The sequence below is a fragment of the Chiloscyllium plagiosum genome, chromosome 31 (genome assembly GCF_004010195.1).
Source record: "Chiloscyllium plagiosum isolate BGI_BamShark_2017 chromosome 31, ASM401019v2, whole genome shotgun sequence".
NCBI lineage: Eukaryota > Metazoa > Chordata > Chondrichthyes > Orectolobiformes > Hemiscylliidae > Chiloscyllium > Chiloscyllium plagiosum.
The window spans coordinates 16,082,629-16,106,193 of record NC_057740.1 but is presented as its reverse complement, the minus strand read 5'-3'; the positions used below and the strand labels follow the sequence as shown (position 1 = coordinate 16,106,193).

Here is a 23,565-nt window from a genome sequence, read left to right as displayed (position 1 = left end):
GGGGAGATGTTAGGGGTGGGTTCTTTACCCAGAGAGTGGTGGGGGCATGGAATGCGCTGCCTGTGGGAGTGGTACAGTCAGAATCTTTGGTGACCTTTAAGCGGCAATTGGATAGGTACATGGATGGGTGCTTAAGCTAGGACAAATGTTCGGCACAACATCGTGGGCCGAAGGGCCTGTTCTGTGCTGTATTGTTCTATGTTCTATGTATGCTAAGGAATTAACATATCAGAGCAGGAGAAAGCTTGGAATATTACAGCACTGGTTACTTAATCAATTGAAAAGTGACAAAGGGAGTGAACATTCAAGGTGTTGGGTGGGATGTCAATCAAGCAAGTTGCTTTGTCCAGCATTTCACCATTCTCCTGAATTGTGCTATAGATGGTTGACAGACTTTGGACACACCTTCTGCAGAATTCTTGGCCTTTTGACCTGTTTTTGTAGCTACTATAATTATAAGGCTGGCTTAGTTCAGATTTTTGTTCAATGGCAACATGCAGATGTTGATGGTGCAGTAATTTCAGCAATTCTAAAATTTGGTAAAATCTTGCCATCAAAACAGGATGGTGGTCTCCTTCCTTATCTGTAAGTAAGGATACCAGTGAGAACATCAACTAACCACAAAAAGACATGACTCACTCTCACTAGCATCCTTACATACAGATGAGGAACGACACCACTTCGACTGGGACAACACATCCATCCCAAGACAAGCCAAACAGAGACACACACGAGAATTCCAAGCAGCATAGCATTCCAACTGGAACTCTATTAACAAACATTTACCACCCCCTGAGAAAAAGAACAGGAAATTACACCACCAACTGAAGGAAAGCTAAACACAAATAAAAAGCGGGCCAACTCACCAGTGCTTTATCTGGAGGCTCACTGATCAAGTTACCTAGTATGGTGACAAAACATCTGAAAACAAACCTTCCAGCTCAGCAAGCAAACCTACATCCATAATACGTTTTATTATTTTTAAACTCAAAAGGCTAACCATTAATTGAAGAGTCACCATACACCTACAAGTCTAATACCAGAACTTAAGAACCAAGTATGAACAACATCATATATCCCAAAGAATATGACTTTCGAAGACAAAAGAGGCTGATTTCATATAACTTCTGAAAATTGCACAGTTGTTCAATAAGATAATCACAGGTAAGGAAACAAAAATTAATTAGAAAAAACATGGATATTTATCCAGCAAATTGCTGAATGAGACATAAAACAACTGATCTTGCAAGAGGGGAACAAGATTTCAAAAATCATTTTCAGCGAGTAAATAATCAGATTCCTACATCTGTCTGGATTCTGGACTGATTTTATAACCAATAAGACCATTTCTGAGGAATAATTGGTTGGAGAAAGTCAGATGGTGCAGGTTTCTCTCTGAACAATAGTAATTTGCGAATTGGTAAACAATGACACATTTTGTCAAGAGTTTTCTTCTTGATTTTCAGAGTTTTATAGCATGTAAACAGACCCTTCAATCCAACATGTCCTGAGATTAGAACAACTTGGAAGAATATTACATCGACAACCGAGGGTGTGTTGAAGTCAGGGGCAGGGCAGAGACGCACAGGATGAATACAGGAATTCTTATGGGGATTTTAGCATGGGAGGGGTTAGAGATGAGAAATGGACAAGCCACAGAGAGTTTTTAAAGTTTGCGGACTTGAAGTGGATGTAGGACAGCAAGTACAAGGCTGATGGATAAATCATACACACCATGAATTAGGGCAAGGACAGAAGAGATTTGGATAAACTCAAGTTTATGGAGATTGAAAAAAAAAAGTCCATGCAAAACAGCATTGGAATAGTCAAATAGACAAGGTGGAAATAGATTAAAATCAGCTATGGCGTTGTTCGGACTCAAATCAATACAAAGCTCAACCACTTACCCAGAGCTGTCCAGGCTAAACCCATTACAACGCCCGGAGGAGTAACATCATACATCCTATCCACTGTGAAAACAGGTTTTCCGACAAAGTCTTGGAGGTTTTCAGGGGTTATCATTACTGCATCAGCCTCCTTGTGTACAATTTTGTAAGCAGCCTTGCGAAATACCTGCAGAGGGGAAAAAAAAAAACAATTGTGACTGTAGAGGTCCAATTAACTAAAAGAAAAGTACAAAACAAAACTGCAACTGAGGTGCAAGATCAATTACATGGTCCAGAGATGTAAAAGCAGTTGAAGAATGATTAGCTTAATAGTTGGTTATTAAGAACGGTGGAAAATTTCTGTGAAGCTAGTTTTTACTTCTGCTAGGAAGCTTGTTTTGGGTTTGAATGTAAAGCATTTAATATTTGTAGCGAGCAGAACATTGTTGCACGGTGGCTCAGTAGTTAGCACTGCTTCCTCACAGCGCCAGGGATCCGGGTTCGATTCTAGCCTCAGGCGACTGTCTGTGTGGAGTTTGCACATTCTTCCCTTGTCTGCGCGGGTTTCCTCCAGGTGCTCCAGTTTCTTCCCACAATTCAAAATGTGTAGGTTAGGTGGGTGACACGGTGGCACAGTGGTTAGCACTGCTGCCTCACAGCGCCAGAGACCCGGGTTCAATTCCCGCCTCAGGCGACTGACTGTGTGGAGTTTGCACGTTCTCCCCGTGTCTGCGTGGGTTTCCTCCGGGTGCTCCGGTTTCCTCCCACAGTCCAAAGATGTGCAGGTCAGGTGAATTGGCCATGCTAAATTACCTGTAGTGTTAGGTAAGGGGTAAATGTAGGGGTATGGGTGGGTTGCGCTTCGGCGGGGCGGTGTGGACTTGTTGGGCCGAAGGGCCTGTTTCCACACTGTAAGTAATCTAATCTAATTGGCCATGCTAAATTACCCATAGCGTTCAGGGATGTGTAGGCCAGGTGCATTAGTCAGGGGAAATATAGAGTAATAGGGTGGGGGAATGGGTCTGGGTAGGAAACTCTTTGGAGGGTCGGTGTGGACTTGTTGGCCAAATGGCCTGTTTCCACACTGTAGGGATTCTATTTTAAAAAAATATTGAGAGGAGTATTGGCATCAGTAATCAGGGAACAAGCAGAAGCCCAGGAGTCCCTGCATCTTTCAATGTTGGATTTAAGGCACAAGGACCTATAACGCGTTCAACAAGGTTCCCCATGGGACACTGATTAGCAAGGTTAGATCTTACAGAATACAGGGAGAACTAGCCATTTGGATACAGAACTGGCTCAAAAGTAGAAGACAGAGGGTTGTTTTTCAGACTAGAGGCCTATGACCAGTGGAGTGCCACAAGGATCGATGCTGGGTCCACTACTTTTCATCATTTACATAAATGATTTGGATATGAACATAGGAGGTATAGTTAGTAAGTTTGCAGATGACTCCAGAACAGGATCTTAATCAGATGGATCAATGGGCTGAGGAGTGGCAGATGGAGTTTAATTTAGATAAATGCGAGGTGCTGCAATTTAGGAAAGCAAACCTTAGCAGGAGTTATACACTTAATGGTAAGGTCCTAGGGAGTGTTGCTGAACAAAGGGACCTTGGAGTGCAGGTTCATAGCTCCTTGAAAGTGGAGTCGCAGGTAGATAAGATGTCAATGCGGCGTTTGGTATGCTTTCCTTTGTTGGTCAGAGCATGGAGTATAGGAGTTGGGAGGTCACATTTCAGCTGTACAGGACATAGGTTAGGCCACTTTTGGAATATTGCGTGCAATTCTGGTCTCCTTCCTATTGGAAGGATGTTGTGAAACTTGAAAGGGGTCAGAAAAGATTTACAAGGACTTTGCCAAGGTTGGAGGATTTGAGCTATAGGGAGAGGCTGAACAGGCTGGGGCTGTTTTCCCTGGAGCGTTGAAGGCTGAGGGGTGAGTTTATAGAGGTTTACAAAATCATGGGGGGCATGGATAGGGTAAATAGACAAAGTCTTTTCCCTTGGAGAGGGGATGGTTTGGGGGGGGGGGGGGGGAAAGAGTCCAGAACTAGACAGCATTGGTTTAGGGTGAGAGGGGAAAGATATGAAAGGGATTTAAGAAGCAACGTTTTCACATAGAGAGTGCAGCGTGTATGAAATCAGCTACCAGAGGAAGTGGTGAGGCTGCTACAATTACACCATTTAAAAGGCATTTGGATGGGTATATGAATAGGAAGGGTTTACAGGGATATGGGCCAAGCGCTGGCAAATGGGACTAGATTAGTTTGGGATATCTGGTCGGCATGGACGGGTTGGACCAAAGGGTCTGTTTCTGTGCTGTACATCTTGATGACAAACAGTTACAATAGGAGGTTAGAGGTCAGGAATTCTGTGGTGAGTAACTCAGCCTGACTCCCAAAACCCGTCCACCATCTACAAGGCACAAGTCAAGGAGTGTGATGGAATACTCCCCACTAGCCTGGATGAATGCAGTCCAACAACATTCAAGAAGCTTCTAACCATCCAGGACAAAGCAGCCCACTTGATTGGCACCGCATCCACTGTCTCCACTATTGCTCAGCACCGGCAGTGTGTGTTATCTACAACATGCACTGCAGAAATTCACTTAAAGATCCTCAGACAGCACCTTCCAAACTCATAACCACTTCCATTTAGAAAGAACAGGGTAGCAGATACATGGAAAACAGAGTCATCTGCAAAATCCCCTCCATGCCACTCACCACCCTGACTTAGAAATATGGCCATTTCTTTACTGTTGCTGGGTCAAAATACTGCGATTGCCTCCCTGATAGCATTGAGTGTTAACCCACAGCACGTGGAATGCAGCAGCTCAAAAAGGCAGTTCACCTCTACCTTCTCAAGGGTAATTAGGAACAGGCAAATAATGCTGGACAGCCAGCAATGCCCATGCCCACAAGTCAACAGAAAAAAAAAATGTTAGCCTAACCATTGATGCCCAGATCCCATGAATGAATATTGAAAAAAAAAGTTGACATTGAATATACTGCAAACTGAGCAGCCCTCTCCAGGTTGGAGCATATATCTCAATAACCATAGTGCACTCACCTTCTCCACTTGTTTTTGCAGATTGCGAACTCCACTTTCCCTGCAATACTGTTTAATGAGAACAGTAAGTGCTTCAGATGTAATCTGCACTCCCTCCTTCTCCAGACCACAGGCATTCAGTGCTTGAGGAACTAAATAACGCTGCAATAAAGTGAGAATCCAGGTTTACAACCCAAAGAGAAAATACTGTAGAGATTTAAGTATAGTAATTGCATTCTTGAAGGCAATCACAGCAGCCAATTTGTAACATGAACAGTGATGAGATGAATGACTGATTTATCAATTTTTGATAGCATTATTTAGATGATAAATGTTGTCCAGGGCACAATCAATCAGAATTTCTTAGCATCTTATGAGTAGTGCCATGGGATATCATAATCTATTTGAACAGACATGGTATTAATGTCTCAACCAAAATATGGCATTCGAAACATCATGAGTTCTCTTTCCTGTTCAAGTAAGAAAAGTGGGATTTGAAATTCATGATCTACTATCTCAGCACTGGAACAGGATTACTATGAAACTCTGGAAACACTAAATTATTTGATTGCATCCAACTTGCCAAGGCACCATTATTATCATGATGCCCCACATTCACAATTCACAAGTCCCTCACACAATACAAAAAGATATCATGTTCAAACAGTACGTTCCTTCAGATCTATTCTATTGGCTTCTAAAGAACAACTATACCTCAGCAATTGCAAGCTTCTCTTGTGCTACATAACCAGACACGTTAATCATTTCCATACGATCCCGGAGAGGTTCTGGAATGGTTTCAGTCACATTAGCAGTGCAAATAAAAAGTACCTAGCAAATTAAGAGATATGGGATTAGAGCAGATTAGTCCACAACATATCCTTTTTCTGCATCCTATCAAGTTTTCAGATTCTCACGAGGCACAGTTTCACAGATTGGAGCTGCTCAGATGAATATTTAGCTACAATCCTAGGCCATATGCAACCAACATATGGTAATCTCATCCACAAAATTTAGACTTCATTGTACCAATATCTCTTTATTCGATTGTTTGGTGGAACACAACATATGGAAAAGGTAGTTTTATTATGGCTTTCCAAGACACAGTATATTGCACTTTTACTAGTGGTAATGTCACTGGACTAGTAATCCAGAACTCCAGGCCAATTCCTGAAGATTTGGGTGTTTGAATCTGACCATGGCAGTTGAAAACATTTGCTTTCAGTAAAAAAATTTGAAATATAAATGTTAGCCTAATGGTTACTGAAGAATGATGTGAAAATCCACCTAGTTCACCATTGTCCTTAGGGAAAGAAATCTGCCATCCTTACCTGTTCGGGCTTATATGTCATTTGTAGTTGACTCTTATTTGCAGATAGTCTAGTGGTGCTAGATCAACGGATTTGATTTCAATGGAAAAGAGTTTAATTTAAAGGGGCAAATCATGGAATGAGAGAGTGTAAAGCCATGGTATGCTTCTCCTTCTGTGTGGGAAGTCAGACACAGTTCCACAGTCCAGGACTAAAACGTGTACAGGAAGTGTCCAGCTGCAGCTAAAGATTGGAAACTGCAGCAACTGCAAGGATGAGAGAGTATCGTAGATAGCACATACAGAGAGCTGGTCACTGCATAGATCTCCTTGCCTGTGGCAAGGAGAGAACAGATGACCACCAGGCAAACAAAGAAGACTCGACAAAGGTATGCAGGTGTCCTCTTTGGCTATCCCCCTGCAAAACAGGTACAGTGTTTTGGATACTGTTGAGAGGAATGGCCAAATTTGTTACACTTAGGTTGGCTTTGCTGAATGGGAGTAGTAGTGTGGGATGGTTATACTAATAGGGGATTCAAGGGTAACTGATACACTTTTGTGTGACTGCAAACAAGGTGGTACATTGCATCCCAGATGCTAGGGTCAAGGATGGCTTGAAGGAGCTACATTCTGCAGCAGGAAGACGAACAACTAGTGGTTAGGGTAAGAAAAGGGATGAGAGTCTTATAGCAGAATATAGGGAGTTAGAAAGCACATTAAAAAGTAGAACATCAAAAATCTCAGGGTTGCTAACAGAATCAAATGCTAGTCAGAGTAGAAATAGCCGAATGTAACTGATTGACACGTGATTGTAGAGATGGTAGAAGGAGGAGTGTTTCAGATTCCTGGGACATTGGACTGGTATAGGTTCCACCTACCCCAGAACAAGTTGGCTGGGTTGTACCTGGGCAGAATGGGAACTGATGTTTCAGGGGAAGTATTTGCTACAGCAGTTCAGGAGGGTTTAAATTAAAATGACAGGGGGTTGGGAACCTACACAGGGAGATAGAATGGGAGAAACAAGAGCCAAAACAAAAGACCGACTGGGAAATAGGAAAGGCGATAGGCAGAGAGTTCAGAGGGAAAGAATCAAACAGGGTCATACTGCAAAATAATAGGAAAGGAACTAAAAATGTCAAAAAGACAAATCTGAAGATCTTTTGTCCTAATGTGCAGAGCACTCTACATAAAAGATACCGTAATGGTCTGAGCACAAGCTGGCTACAATAAATTGGGGATTGTTACTTCAAGGTATTACAGTGAATTGGCAATGGCAAACATTTAGAGTGCACATGGAAGAACTGCAACAATTGTTCATTCCTGTTTGGCACAAAAGTAAAAAAAGTAAACAGGGCCCAGAATGGCTAACAAGGAAAGTTAGGGATAATATTAAATCTGTGGAAAAAGGGGGAAATAAAAGCTGTCTGAGCATTGGGAGCAGTTTAGATTTCAGCAAAGACAAAGGGATTGACTAAGACAGGAAAAATAGAACACAAGAGTAAGCATGTGGGGAATGTACAAACTGATTATAAAAGATTTCTTTTGGTATGTGAAGACAGAAACAATTAAAGTTATGAATGGTAACAAACAGATGGAAGACCAATTAAATACATATTTTGGTCCTGTTGCACAATGGAGATCAGAAGAAGTAATATCCCACACATTTGGGAAATGTGGTCTAGTGAGAGGGAGGGACTGAAGTAAATCAATATTTGTGAAGAAACAGCAGTCCACCCATTGCACATAAATCACACGTCTGTTCTTCAGCTTTCATGGCAATGAAAATAAAATAGTATAGTGAAGATACATCATCACAAGAACAAGCGCTGATTCTAAAACTGATCAAAAAATGTTATTTCTCAAACATACTAACTTTAAATATACAAACATATTTTATGACTAGTTCCCAATTTTTTTTAAAAAAATGATTGTGTATGAAATTACATCCAGTAAGATTTAAGTTTTAGTCAGGACTAATTTCAATAAGCTTTGCAGTCGATTATGCAACATTGGCTGAGGACTAATGATAGCTTGTTGAAAAGCAAAAGCAAGTGAAAACAAAGTAAAAATCAGGTTAAGCTTTCAGCTACTGATCACAAATCTAGCAGGATGGTACCCAAGATGATAGAATGGTGTCTAGTTGTGATATCCTCAATGAGCTGTAATATCCTCCATGTGCAGCAGCAACAATCATTGTTCAGATTCTCTAGCAACTGAGGGGTAAACGGAACCTTATCTGATTAACAGTTTTAAAAAACTTATAGTTTACAACTAATTATATTGATTTCCTGTCCTGTAAATGTTTATTTCAAGTAATAAGTTAATTCAATATAAGTAATACCACAAAGTGTGTTCAGTACTTAAAATTAATAATTTGAATTAAATGGCTTGTGGGCGTCACGGTGGCACAGTGGTTAGCACTGCTGCCTCACAGCACCGGAGACCCGGGTTCAATTCCCGCCTCAGGCGACTGACTGTGTGGAGTCTGCACGTTCTCCCAGTGTCTGCGTGGGTTTTCCTCCGGGTGCTCCGGTTTCCTCCCACAGTCCAAAGATGTGCAGGTCAGGTGAATTGGCCATGCTAAATTGCCCATAGTGTTAGGTAAGGGGTAAATGTAAGGGTATGGGTGGGTTATGCTTCGGCGGGTCGGTGTGGACTTGTTGGGCCAAAGGGCATGTTTCCACACTGTAATGTAATGTAATGGCTTTAAGCTAAATAGTATAAAATTTCATGTTGGATTATTTATTCTGAATAGGAGACAATAAGTTTAGCTTTCAAAACCACAACTGTGAACACGACGTTAAAATCAATTCAGTGGTAAATTCCAAGCTATCATGCTGAAAACTACTTCTAAAATTGCAATGTGGGCATTGCTGGCAAGGATGAAATTTCTTGCATTATCCTTCAACAGAGTTGCTTGCTGGATCATTTCAACACTGATCCACATTACTACAGATCTAGAGTCACACATATGCCAGACCAGGTTAAGGATGGCAGATTTCTCTCCCTGAAGGACATTAGTGAAACAGATGAATTTTCATGGTGTTATTACCAAGGCTTTATTTTGCAGATTCATCAAATGAATACACTGAATTGGTGGGATGTGAACCTGTGTTTCCAGGATTTTAGCTTCTGGACTACTAGTCCAGCTACTTTACACTGTGAAGCCACAGCCTCTTTGAATTGACAGGCTACACTTTAACTGAAAATTAGAATCAATGGCAAGAAAAGGTAACTTCCATTTCAGTAATCTTGCAGCAGACCCAAGAAAGGAGAGCAAACGTTGATACAGGAAGGGAACTCAAAACATACTTTTGACAAGTCAACAGGAACATCAAGATAATGATCCAGAAAGTTAAAATTCTGTTCTGGATCAAGAAGTTCCAGGAGTGCAGAAGAAGGGTCTCCCTGATAACCACGACCAATTTTATCAATCTGGAATAGGCACAAAAAAAATTACAAACAATTAGACATGCAAGAACATTTTCAATCACGTAACCAGCAGTGGACAAGCAGCACTCGGGTCATTAATAAGTGATCCAATTGAATTCAGTGCAATATGAAATGTGTACATGTGAAATGGCAGTCAAAATGTAAAGTTTTAACACAATTTGTTTGTTAAACTCCTCAGAAACCAGGCCAATGCTTATCACAACTAGTTTAGAGAACGTTACCTCATCAATAAGAACTAAAGGATTTTCAGTCTTTGTTTTCTTCAAGCATTGAATGGCTTTTCCAGGCATAGCTCCAACATACGTTCTCCTTCGAAAAAGGAAAGAAAAAAACATATGGTTTGCTACTACTGCTGACCACCTTTTTATGTAAACGATGTAAATATTCTACAGGTGACAGCAACAAATACAAGAATATCTGAAATAAATCAATACCAAGCCCGCAATGGCGCACGCATAGGCTAGCTATTATGGAATTCAATAGATAAAAATTCAGTGATGCATTTTGGCAGAAGAAATAGAAAGCAGCAGTATGAACATAATGGCACTGTTTTTAAGATGACGCATGTGTATTGCTTTAGATTTCTGCCCAAACTAAAGTTTACAGAGATTTAGCAAAATGGTTCCGGGCATTGAGAGGTTTAGTTTCAAGGTTAGGTCAATATTGTTTTCAATTAAGTAAAAGGAGATTGAGGGGCGATTTAACAGTGGTGATCAAGATTGATGGGCTTGGAAAGGTAGACAAGGAAATCTCTTACTATTAGCTGATTGTTGGCTTGTCCATGTACAAAGAAGCAAGGCTTGGAAAGAGATCCAGTGGGTACGGGAGGAAGATATTTTAAAAAAAGTTGCTGATCTGGAATTCGCAGCCCACAAGGGTGGTGGATATGGAAAAATCTTTTGATTAAAAAAATTAGACTAGGCACGTGAAGAAAAGTAACTTGAACGAACACAAGGGCCAAGCAGGGAAGTAGGACTAACTGCAGGGCTCTGTAGGGAGCCAGCACTAATTCAATGGACCAAAAAGCCTCTTTGTGAGCTATAAATGACTAAGTATAAAAATGTTGCGTAAAGAAAAATCAACAATGATAATTACAATTTGGATAGCAGCAAGAGGCAGGTCATTGTGTCACCTGTTGTAATGCACTGTGAGGGAGTACTTTGTTTTTAATGATCAATAACTCATTAATTAGCAATTTAAGAAATCAAAATCCTCCTAGCTGATGCCACAAGGTTTGTGTTAGCTTTTGAACTCAGTGTAAAACATGATCTTGCATTCAACCTCTTTATCCTGAATTCAGCAGCACACACCCAAAAGCAATCTCATTTTAACTCTTGCACTTGTCGTGCATCATGAATGTTCAAATAGCTTTCCTTATCTCTAATATTTCTTACGTTCATTATGATACAAATAGGTGTACCTCCGAATACACAGCATTAATTTCTTAGTCTACTAACCTTGTAAAGAGTGCGCAAATATGTAGACACTTAAAAATGCATACATTTAGTATGAATAGAACAGTGCTATTTACATTACCTCCATCCCTTTAAGTTATGCCCAAAAACACCACAATGCAAAATTAACACAATTATGTTAATATATCATTAGTGTCATCATATCCCTAATGGAGCACAGCCGACAGCAAAAAATTTAACAATGTTACCTGCAGGAATTCTGTAGTACTGTTTATTTAATAAACAATGCTACATAGGTATTTATAAAGGAAATGAGCATAAGTGAAACAGCACGTAGCTACACTACAGTACTGCACAGCCACAAGTGGAATGAGGGGGAAGAAATCCACCAGGATTCCTGTTACTGATCATTAACCAATGAGGACCATGAAATGAAGCTGGGGTGAAAATTGACTGAAGTAAAAACAGATGATCACAAAAATCTATACTTTTTAGATACATTATTTTAAGACTAATTTGCACTTAAAACACTAGAATTGCATTTATTTCAATATTAACAGCTATACATGGAATGCCATTTGCAAGCTTTTATCACAGTTACAATCAGGTGCAAATAGGAGAACTTTAGCAATGATATTACTTAAGTGCAGATGATTACAATACCTGTGACCCTTGATTTCTGCAACATCAGTCATTCCTCCTACACTGAACCGGAAATATTCTCGATTTAATGCTCTTGCTATAGATCGAGCAATGCTGGTCTTACCAACTCCAGGTGGACCACAGAAACATAGAATTTTTCCTTGGGTTGTACCACGCAGCTGGCTAACTGCAATAAATTCCTGGAAACATGGAAGAGATGTCCCATTACAAATTTAGACTTACAGATTTACCTCACCTAACAGGAGTGTCATATCATCATTACAATGAAAACTTTTTACAAAGCATCATTAAAATCAGTAGGAATTTCACTAACTGAAGAGACCAGAGAGTACATTGGGAACAATTGAGGTAATTAGTATTGATCGAATTAAGGCAGAGCCCAATAAGCAGGAGGTAAAATGGAATAATGAGTTATGCAGATAAATTTTGATATGGAAAATTGGTAGAGGAGAGCATAAATACAGTCATGGACTGTTTAAGCCAAGATGGCCCATTTAGATATTTTATATCCTTAAATTTTGCATCAATGTGGACAGTTTCCATTGGGATATATCTGACTTCTGAATTTAAGGAGAAAGCAAAGGAAGCATCTTTTAAACCCATGTGGAATTAACTTAAGTGCTTATACGATGATCTAAAATGTTTAAATTTTAAATGTATAGAAAGTAATTCTTATTATATAGGCAGACTTTCCCCTCAGTATGCCAGCAGCTCAAAGCAGTCTCTAATTGACCCCAACAACTCTGAAGGATGATACGGAAATCAAGGGATAATTAATCCAATTTTGCCACTCCAGGGAAATAGAAGGGATCTAGTCAGCATTTCTCCAAGCTGAAGAGATCTTCTAGTAAACCTTTTATACTATCAGAGCACAGATCAATCCCCCTTTGATGTATATAGCACTGACAACTGATCAGCTCATACCAGGATGCGTTTTTTGACCTCCTCCATGCCATAATGATCCTCCTCCAATACCTCGTTGGCTCGCTTAAGATCCATATTTTCTTCACTGCATTTTCCCCAAGGCATTGTTGTCAGCCAGTCCAAGTAATTCCGAGTTACACTAAACCAGGTGAAATAAAAATATTAACCAACAACATCGAAAGTAAACTACAATCATGCAGCCCACCAGTTAATGACTCTTTTGCAGAACTGCTTATAAATTAAAAATCAAAGCTTCACACACACTAAAAATTAATTTGAAAGCACTGAGCAGATCTCATGCTAAGTTGGATGTTATGCTGCTTATTATTTTAGTCTTACACTATACAATATAAGCACAATCTATTAATCTGCCAAAAGGGTTACACTGCTCCTTTAAAAGTTGAGAGTCTAACTACCCTAAATAAGAAGCACACAGTCAATTAGGGTTAAATTAAGGTAACAGAACAGATTTTTACTTTAATTATTTTAGACCTATTTAGAGCTATGATACACTTACGAAGCAGATGGGACATGAACCCATGCCTCCTGGCTCAGATACTGTTATTGGGAAATCAGTGACGGTAGCATCATTGAATGACAAGGGTCAGAAGTTAGACAGCCTTTAATATCAGTTTGGAACTATTTCAAAGGATAGTCCTACAGCATTTAAATGTTAACCATGTTTCGCTCTCCACAGATGTCAGGTTTACTGACGTTTTTTGGCAATTTGCTTTTATAATATTGTAGTTGCCATTTCCCAGATGTTCCTCATTTTTACTTTATCTACTCTGGTTCATTTCCTTTTCTTAAAAAAAAAACCCAGTATTTTGGCACTCCTGTTCCACATTTCTGATTTATTTCCTGGCCAGCTAAATCTGCACTTCATTGATTTGTTTCTGTTCTCTCCTTTTCTGTTTAATTTAAGCGGATTTAATTTCTAGTATAGGGCAACGCCCATATCAGTGGAATCATTTGCCACAGTTTCAGTTACCCGTGGTTTACCGTGGCCAGATCATATTATAGGGAACGTTCCGAGGCTGCCAGGAAGGTAAATTTCCCATTAAAATGAATGAGTTTGCTTCTATCTGCGGTAGGTCCTGGGACATATCTCCCACATGTATGGGATGTGGGGAAGAGAAATAGTACTGCTGTATTCCATTCCTTTCCAATTGGTCCTCACTACTTCAAAGCTGTTGTAATCTCCCTATTTACACTTTTCATTAAAACATTCATGCCCCGGTTCAGGTCACAGATTTCTTATCACAGTACTCTGTTTTCCCACAACACTTATGTTAATTTTGCTGTTTGTTTCTATGCCAGTCTGTACGTGACTCTGAAAACTTTGAGATTATCATCCTTGAGCTGCAACTTTTAAATTTTGGCTCCCAACTTCTGCTGTTCCATTAACAGGATTTCCTTTCTGTTCCTACTTACATTGCTTGTTCTGATTTGAAAGAAAGACAACAGATTATCTCTACCCACCACCAAATTCTCTTCAGCCATCGTGGGATATCCCTTGCTCTGGCAACCACATACATTAGTGACTGCAAAGGATCCCATCAATCCTGAGAGTTATGGAGATGTCTATTACTTCAACACTTTCTGGTCTATTTTGATGCACACGAGCTCAGATTCTCAGATCCAAGGAATTTCAAATGGTATCAATCATGCCAATATTCAGGGAAGATCCATATTTCTGGCCGTATAATGGATAGAATGATATTGATGAAGTGGCTGGAGATTACTGATCCTTGACAGTACCCCAAGTAACCCCTTAGTCTAAGCTAATTGGCCGATTAGTTCCTCCAGTTTTTAAACAAAGGGATTATCCTGACTGAGTACCGACAATTAATCCAAAGATATAAATAACCTCGATTCACATAAAATGAAGCAAGAAGTCTCCATTTTACAAAATGACTCTTTTGTATGGAGTAATGTAAATGTTTGCTCAGCCCTCAAAGTTGTATAACTTAACAGCTACATTCAGCATAAAATACTATTAAATTCAATTACAATCAAGATACTTCCATGGGAAATAGCAGACCTAACTTAGAAATCATGATTTGCTCTCATAAGTCATATCAGCATAATCGTTTTACCTTAATTCTGCGATGCTATTTCAAAACATTACTGATCCTACACTGCACTTAACATATTAACATAATATATTATTGAAAATAAATATTAACTGTTTTAAAAATGCTCTTCATATCATTTACCTGCCAGCTTAAATGTTTCCCATCATGCAAAGGGGCTTTGCAAGATTCCTAATATTTCAACCCATCGTGACTTTGATTTAACTACCCCTTTCTCCCCAACTGCACTTCAATTTTGCACAAACAGCATTCCATTTCCTTCACTGGCAGCTAGTTTTAAACTTTAAATTACAACTTTTTAAAAAAATGTTCTAAAGGTGATACAGAGCTCAGGAAACTTTCTTCCCTATTAGTCGTGTGATTCTAGAAAAAGTTGTTTTAGAAATTTCCACAGGATTCTCACTTGAACTCAGAGGAATGATTATCGAGTAAGTTGAGTTTGTTCAGCTCTTCATCAATAACCTCCATGATATGTTTTGGAACTACCAGTTCCTTTAACCTCTCCCGAAATTTCTCCTCAATGGCATCTTTATCTTCCTTCTCCAGTCCCAGTTCTTTCTTAATAATCTTCAGCTGTTCCTGGAGCAAGTACTTACGATGAGTCTGCTTGATTTTCTCTTCTACCTAAGAATTATGAACAAATACTAGCTTCACAGTAGGGTCAATTTTACATTTCATTAATACAATAACAGCAGATACTAAAATTGAGCTTTAGTCAGTAACATATGTTTGCTTTTAAATGAAAACCCAAGGTTACAAAGCTACCTTGAAGCATCACAGCAAAAATCCCTAGTGTGTGTAAATATTCTGTCCTCTGTGGCACCAGAACTCATGCTCCAACTCAGTCTGGGCTAAAATAACCCAAAGTCAGATACAAAAGGTGGCACAATTGGCTTTAGGTTTACCAGTCAGGAACAACAACAAAAAATCTCATGTGTACAAGTGTATCCAGAACAGCTTTAGCAATCAACAATTCTTGCAGATAATTGAGGATCACTTTTGCAACAATCTGGAAGGTGATTAGCCCTTTTGAACAGTAACAGCGAAAGACAGCATCAATTAGATATTTAGAAAGCAAAGAAAGAAAGCAAAACAAAGCACAAAATGAGATGTAGTGTCACCTCTCGTCCAAGACGCTGCTGCAGTTTGCTCAATTCAAACTCTTTTTTCAACAGAGAGAGTGCCTTGTAGAGTCGATTTGGAATCTAAAGAAACAAAACATAAGACAAAACACCAGGTCAAGTTATCCACTCACTGGGTTTCATGGGAATAAAACGTGAAATGCTGCAACACTAAATTTGTCAGGTCTGTATTTGCAGATTATTCAACTGATACACAATTTGCCTTCAAATATTTCACCAGGCTTGAAGGCAGGGAGGTTGGGAGTTGACAGATAAAAAGATATTTTAAAAATGTAAAATGAGACATGGTAAGAATGTTAATAGGACATGGAAAATTGAAGAGTTTAGGAATGAACGAGTAGAATGATGGAGGTTTCCAAACATAGGTTATGTAAACAACATTTTTAAAAAAAAATCATTCATGGAATGAGGACATCGCTAGCTATTGCTCATCCTAACAGCCCACAGGGCAGTTAAGAGTCAACTATATTGCTAACGGTTTGGAGTCACATGTAGGCCACACCAGGTAAGGATGGCAGTTTCCTTCCCTTCAGGACATAAATAAGCCAGATGGGTTTTTCCCAACAATTGACAATGGATTCATCATTGGACTCTTCCAGATATTTAATGAATTCAAATTCCACCACCCGCTGTAGCAGGATTCAAACCTGGAACATTACCTAGTCTATGGATTAAGTACAGGGATAATACCACTGGCTGTCACTTCCCCTAACATGGAGAGGCTTAAAGATGAGCAAGTTACGGGGTGGTGGGGAACTAGAAGTTTGTGGAGAAGGTAGAAATAGTGAACAAAAATGCATGATGGATAACAGATCAGTTGAATAAGTTGAAGGTTTGAGAAGTTGAGGATGGCGAGGCTACAGGGGAGACTATCAAACATTTATTAGAACAGTCCCAAGGATGGTGAATCATCATTAGACTGGAGAACCTAGGGTTGTTCTCCTTTAATAAGCATTTACAATTATGAAGGTTTGGATAAAGAGCATAAAGAGAAGCTGTTTCAATATTTCAGGAAAACAGTTGTGAAGTGGAAGGAAGGAAGGAAGGAAAATGTTGTTAGTTTGATAGACAAGTTTATTGGACAATTATCACAAGAGAAACAGTCAGCATTGCAAAGCACAAAAGCAAGGAGACATATGTGCAGTGAGGGAAACCTTTAAAACCAGTTACTGAGCTACAATCTTTGGTCTGAAACCAAGATGCAGTAGGGTTTACTTTTAGAAAAAACATAGAAAGACAATTCCAACTATATCATGAAAAGGACAGGGCAATTACTATTTTCTTCAACGTGGTGAAAAAGTCAGATTACCTGAAGTGGAGTCACTGACTGAAGTAGATGATGTTGGAGGGTAGTGAACAGATAATGGAATTTTAAGCTCATTTTTGGGTAGAAGGAACAGATATATGGGTAAGTTGCATCTGAACAAGTAGCAAGGAAAGGAACAAACAAAAGAGGAGTAGAATTTATCACGGGAGTCCCAAACGACCTTCTCTAACTACAACTTTCTACTCTGTCATCCAATCCTGAATGCAAACACTCTATACAATCAACACAGGAATTCTTGGACATCATCAGAAATATACACATAGACAAAGAAGAAACCATGATATCATTCGACGTGACGGCACTGTTCACTTCGATTGACAAAGCCCGAGCCAGAGAAACAATAGCCAACCTACTGGACATACAGAACAGAAAACAGGACGCTGAACCTATCAACAAAGACGGCATATTTAAACTACTGGACTTGTGCCTCACAACACACTTCAGATATACGAACAAATCAACGGAACACCCATGGGATCACCAATCTCGGGACTCATAGCAGAGGCAGGTATGCAAAGGTTAGAACAAACAGTCCTACCACAAATTCAACCCAAACTCTGGGTCAGATACGTCGATGACACGTTTGTAATCATTAAAAACACAGAAATAGAAAAAACACACCGGATCACCAACTTTGAATTATGTTAAACCTGTATCTAACAGTAGTTTGGTCTCAGGTGGAGGTTTATGACCAGTTCTGGATACACCTTTTTGAAGTATGTGAGATCATTAAAGTGAGCGACGCAGTGGCACAATGGTTAGCACTGCTGCCTCACAGCGCAAGAGACCCAGGTTCAATTCCCGCCTCAGGAACTATCTGTGTGGAGTATGCACATTCTCTGCGTGGGTTTCCTCTGGGTGCTCTGGTTTCCTCCTACAATCCAAAGATGTGCAGGTTAGGGCAATTAGCCGTACTAAATTGCCCATTGTGTTCAGGGATGTGTAAGTTAGGTGCATTAGTCTGAGGTAAATGTAGAATAATAGGGTCTGGGTGGGTTACTCTTTGGAGGGTCAGATTGGACTTGTTGGGCCAAATGGCCTGTTTGCACACTGTTAAGGATTTTATGATTCTATCTCCTTTGAGCTTTCCCCCTCTCACCTTGAATGCATGCCCCCTAGTTTTAGGCATTTAATTCGACTGGGACAACACTACTATCATAGGGCAAGCCAGACAGAGAACAGCCAGGGAATTCCTAGAGGCATGGCATTCATCCACAAACTCCATCAACAAACACATCGACCTGGACCCAATATACCAATCACTACAGCGGACAGCTGAAACTGACAACCGGAAGCGGCAGGGACAGGCCACTATAAACACCGGAGGAAACATCAAAGAAGCGCTTCGCAGGAGGCTCCCAAGCACTGATGATGTCGCCTAGCCAGGGGACGAAACGTTTGCAACAAAAACTTCCAGCTCGGCGAACAGAACCACAGCAACGAGCACCCGAGCTACAAATCTTCGCACAAACTTTGAATCCAATCCTTCTATTCCAGTTTCCAGCATGTATGCACCTACTGTACCTTAAAGCCTTCAGAGAAGCATTCAACCAATCACTTTTCTTCTTTAACCTTTAGTCTATTGTCCAATCTGTTCAAAATTCAATTATAAAATCCTGTTCCAATTTCTCAGAAATTCTTAATCTTCCCCCTTGCAGTTGTGGGAGGTGATGTAAAGAAAAGTTTATTTGTACTACCTACCCTCTACTAAAAACATTCTAGCATTTAAGCCTTTTTTTAAAATCTGCTCACAAGTTTAATATAATTTAGGACTCAATTATGATGGGGTAATGCCCATTTGATTTTAGTATTTGACAAGTCAGATTCTCAACAGGAAAATATAGATTATAATTATTTTTGTTTTATTTTTGATACCAGACATGGACAGATTGTCTTTTGAAGCGAGGTCCAGTAGATTGGGCTTGGGAAGAATGAAAGGTGACCTTATTGAAACATTCAAGCTTTTTAGGAGACTTGACAAGGCAGATGCAGAAATGTTGTTTCCCCTCATGGAAGAATCTAGGACCAGAAGACATAAATGTGCCATCTGAGTTTTAGACAAAGAGGAGGAATTTCTTCCCTCAGAGGGTTCCGAATCAAGAGAATTCTTTGGTGCAGTGCGTCGTCAAGCCTGGTCATTAAGTACATTTAACGCAGAGATAGGTTTCTAAGCAGCAAGGTGAATGGTGGAGCAAACCCAATGGACTGAATGGCCTACTTCTGCTCCTAAACCTTACAGCCTTATCACAATGAACTTTTACTAAAACATAAGCATGCAACAATACAGCCTTTGTTTTAACAATATAAACATAAAAGAGTAACAGAAATAAACAGGTTATAACCTGATAACACAGAATCAAAGATTTTTAAACACATACTAGAAATAACCCATGTACTCTTCACTGTTTGAATAGAAACAGCAGCCATGTATTGCAATCACTACAATCAGAACACTTTACAACGATTGCACTTCTAATATCAGTGTTGTACTTCTACCATGACCCAGTGAGGCTCATTTAGAAAGGACGACAGACAGTGTATCTTCTATTTAATATGTTATAAGGCTTGAAATAAAATTTTAAACTGTAACTGGAATTGTACACTACATAACTCAACAACTTCAATTCTTTTTCTATTTTTGAAAAAAAATTCAAAAACTTTACTTCTTTTCCACTCACTGTCGCCAATACTTCAGTCTGGGATTAATAATGACTTATCTGAAGATAATTTCACTACTTGAAATTCTTTTTGGGGAACACAGCTTGACACGTTTCTCAATTGGAAAGCTTCACAGTTCTTTTGAGTTCGATACATGTTTCTTTTCTAAATGACTTTCCAGCACAGACTAAAAATGAAAGTTAGATCTGGAATGTCCTCCCACTACATCCTCTGTTCAGTTCTCTATCAAGTCTGAGTAACTTCCTTTCACTTCAAATTAAGCATTGTGGTTTTTAAAGGCTTATTATTAACCCTAAATACACACATTGTATATAGAATTCCAAGAATCGAAGCTTGCAGTAAACAATATTAAAAATAGACATTGAATCTCTCAGCTTCATAATGATATATTGTTCTATTTCAGCTTTTGTATATCCTTGTGATGCAGAACAAGGGCACTGCATCATCTCCATGCTGAATATCCTTTCCAAGAACTACGAAACTGCTCAGTTCCTCCTGGATTGCTAAACCTAAGCATTGTGTCACCAAACTATTACCGAATTTACTTGAGCACCCGATGTTGTTATATCTTGATGCTGTGTCTGATAGGCCATGCTTCTTCATATCAGCTGCTTAGCTTAAATTTAAAGAAAAATCAGCCGTTTCTCACATTTCTAAATCACTTCCTCCCTCTAGGAACACACATATTATTCTCAATTATACTGTCCACTTCGAAGCCCTTCCCTGGTCACAAATACAATAACTCCCACTACTTTTTATTAACTTTCCTTCTTACATACAACTTCAACATGTTAACTCATGTCTCATGAGAACTGAACTTCAATGACAACTTAATCATAATTTCAATAAGGTCTGTTTCAATGCTCCTCTTTACCACAAAGAAGGGTAAAAAAAAAAATGAAATGATTTGCCTGGGATTAAAACACAATTGATTCATAAATAGCCTTTAGGGAAGGACATATGCCATTTTTATAGAGTGTGACTTTCACATACTCCAGTTTCAAAACAACAGATCTGGCTTAATTCTGATCAAAAATGGGACAACAAACTGCTTCATTAGATCAAACCATTATGGTGGTTCAAGAAGATGGCCCATAATCACGTGTTCAGGGCAGGCAGGAATCATCAACAAACACAATGTGTGCGTATGTGTGTGTAAGAGAATATAACACTTATGTTCTTAAGAACTGAAATTCACTTCCACTGAAATCACCTTTGCTGCTATGTATATCTACAAAGCACTGATATGGTAGCAGAGCTGCATTGGGCTCTTGATGAAATTTTATGAATACCTTATTCACAGCAACAAAATGAGGAAAATGGGAAACCTGTAATGGATTTTTCTATCTGAACAATCTGAACTGACATCTTACGTTGGTCTCCTCCAGCACTTCCTGTAGCTCATGCGATTCTGCACCCGTAAGTGCCGCTCCCATGTCACTCAAATAAATTGGATTATCCACCACCCTCTGTCCTGCTTGCATCATCTGAAGCACCGACTCTCTGAAACAAAATGTATAAAGCAGCAGTTACTTTCATTCAAAAATGAGCTTGAACTAGAACAGCATTATTGTTCTATCACAGGCTAATCAAAATTCTGGATAGTGACATTTGCACCACGACAACAAGTCTCTCAAACTTGACTGAGTTTGTTTTGAGGAAGTGACTAAGAAGACTGATAGGGGCAGAGCGGTAGATGTTGGTTACTTGGACATCAGTGAAGCCTTTGACAAGGTTCTGTATGATAGACTAATTAGTAAAGTTAGATCACATGGGATTCAGTGTGAGCTTACCAACTGCATGCCAGATTGGTTTAACAGCCGGAGACAAGAGTGATGGTGGAGGGCTGTTTTTCAGACTGGAGGCCTGAAACCAACAGTGTTCCACACGGAGCGGCGCTGGGTCCACTTTTGTTTGTTATTTACATAAAATGATTTAGATGAGAATATAGAAGGCATGGTTAGTAGGTTTGCAGATGACACCAAGATGGTTTTAGATTACATTACTTACAGTGTGGAAAACAGGCCCTTCAACCCAACAAGTCCACATCGACCCTCCGAAGAGCAGCCCACCCCCCCTACATTTACTCCTTCACCTAATACGACTGGCAATTTAGCATGGCCAATTCACCTAACCTGCACATCTTTGGACTGTGGGAGGAAACTGGAGCACCCGGAGGAAACCCATGCAGACACGGGGAGAATGTGCAAACTCCACACACAGTTGCCCGAGGCAGGAATTGAACCTGGGTCTCTGGCACTGTGAGGCAGCAGTGCTAATCACTGTGCCACCGTGCCGATATAGTGGACTGTGAAGAAGGTTATCTAAGATTACAGAGATCTTGATCATTTGATTCAATCAATCAACAAAAGAGTGGCAGATGTAGTTTATTTTGGACATATGCAAGGTAGTGTATTTTAATAAAACAAATAAACGGTAGGACTTTTACAATTAAAATTTGGGCCTTGAATTGTGTTGTAGAACAGAGAGACCTAGGGGTTCATTTACATAATTCTTTGGAGGTTTGCATCACATATAGTTAGGTGGTTAAGAAGGTATTTAGCATTCATTGTTCAGACTTTTGAATATAGGAGTTTGGATGTTATATTGAGGTTTACAGGACTTTGTACACTTGGGCGGCACGATGGCACAGTGGTTAGCACTGCTGCCTCACAGCGCCAGAGACCCGGGTTCAATACCCGCCTCAGGCGACTGACTGTGTGGAGTTTGCACGTTCTCCCCGTGTCTGCGCGGGTTTCCTCCGGATGCTCCGGTTTCCTCCCACAGTCCAAAGATGTGCAGGTCAGGTGAATTGGCCATGCTAAATTGCCCGTAGTGTTAGGTTAGGGGTATGGGTGGGTTGCGCTTCGGTGGGGCGGTGTGGACTTATTGGGCCGAAGGGCCTGTTTCCACACTAAGTAATCTAATCTAAAAAAAAAAGAGGGTCCCTAATATCCAGACTGGTCGCTCTGTTATAGGAAAGATATTTTCCCTTTCTTGACATTGGTTTGAATCTGACGCCAAATTGTGAGCACATCCAGGTGCACAGTGCTGTCATCAAGTGAAGCTAGGAGCCAATCACCTTGGCATATTACAAAACATAACAAACCAGGAAGTAAAATGTAATTATTTTCCTTCAGTTCTAAATTGAATTTTACAGTGTGAATTAAATGTTTGTGACAAATATGGGACTAGGCAGAAGTGGATATCAAAGCTCAAAAATAATGTAAATCTATTTTTACCTAATGGAGAAATTTGATAGTCACAAATGTATTTTGATCATTATTCCTCTGTGCTTTCTGCCTTAATTCTTTGATTCATTGTCTGCAAAGATCTTAATATTGCTGAAGTTCTCACATAGTCATAGAGATGTACAGCATGGAAACAGGCCCTTCGGTCCAACCCGTCCATGCCAACCAGCTATCCCAACCCAATCTAGTCCCACCTGCCAGCACCCGGCCCATATCCCTCCAAACCCTTCCTATTCATATACCCATCCAAATGCCTCTCAAATGTTGTAATTGTACCAGCCTCAACCACTTCCTCTGGCAGCTCATTCCATACACATACCACCCTCTGCGTGAAAAAGTTGCCCCTTAGGTCTCTTTTATATCTTTCCCCT

At 39.8% G+C, this 23,565-nt stretch overlaps 1 protein-coding gene across 1 annotated transcript in view; it reads right to left on the bottom strand.

Moving 5' to 3' along the window:
- lonp1 (lon peptidase 1, mitochondrial) overlaps nt 1–23,565 on the bottom strand; it is a 47,063-nt gene that overhangs the window by 12,037 nt on the left and 11,461 nt on the right. The window contains exons 6-15 of the mRNA XM_043721032.1: nt 21,317–21,446; nt 15,917–16,000; nt 15,199–15,419; nt 12,700–12,838; nt 11,776–11,954; nt 9,919–10,006; nt 9,557–9,679; nt 5,650–5,766; nt 4,957–5,097; nt 1,908–2,073 (exon numbers count right to left, since the gene is read on the bottom strand). Of these exons, the coding sequence (XP_043576967.1) occupies nt 1,908–2,073; nt 4,957–5,097; nt 5,650–5,766; nt 9,557–9,679; nt 9,919–10,006; nt 11,776–11,954; nt 12,700–12,838; nt 15,199–15,419; nt 15,917–16,000; nt 21,317–21,446 (1,388 nt within the window). The remainder of the gene's footprint in view (nt 1–1,907; nt 2,074–4,956; nt 5,098–5,649; nt 5,767–9,556; nt 9,680–9,918; nt 10,007–11,775; nt 11,955–12,699; nt 12,839–15,198; nt 15,420–15,916; nt 16,001–21,316; nt 21,447–23,565) is intronic.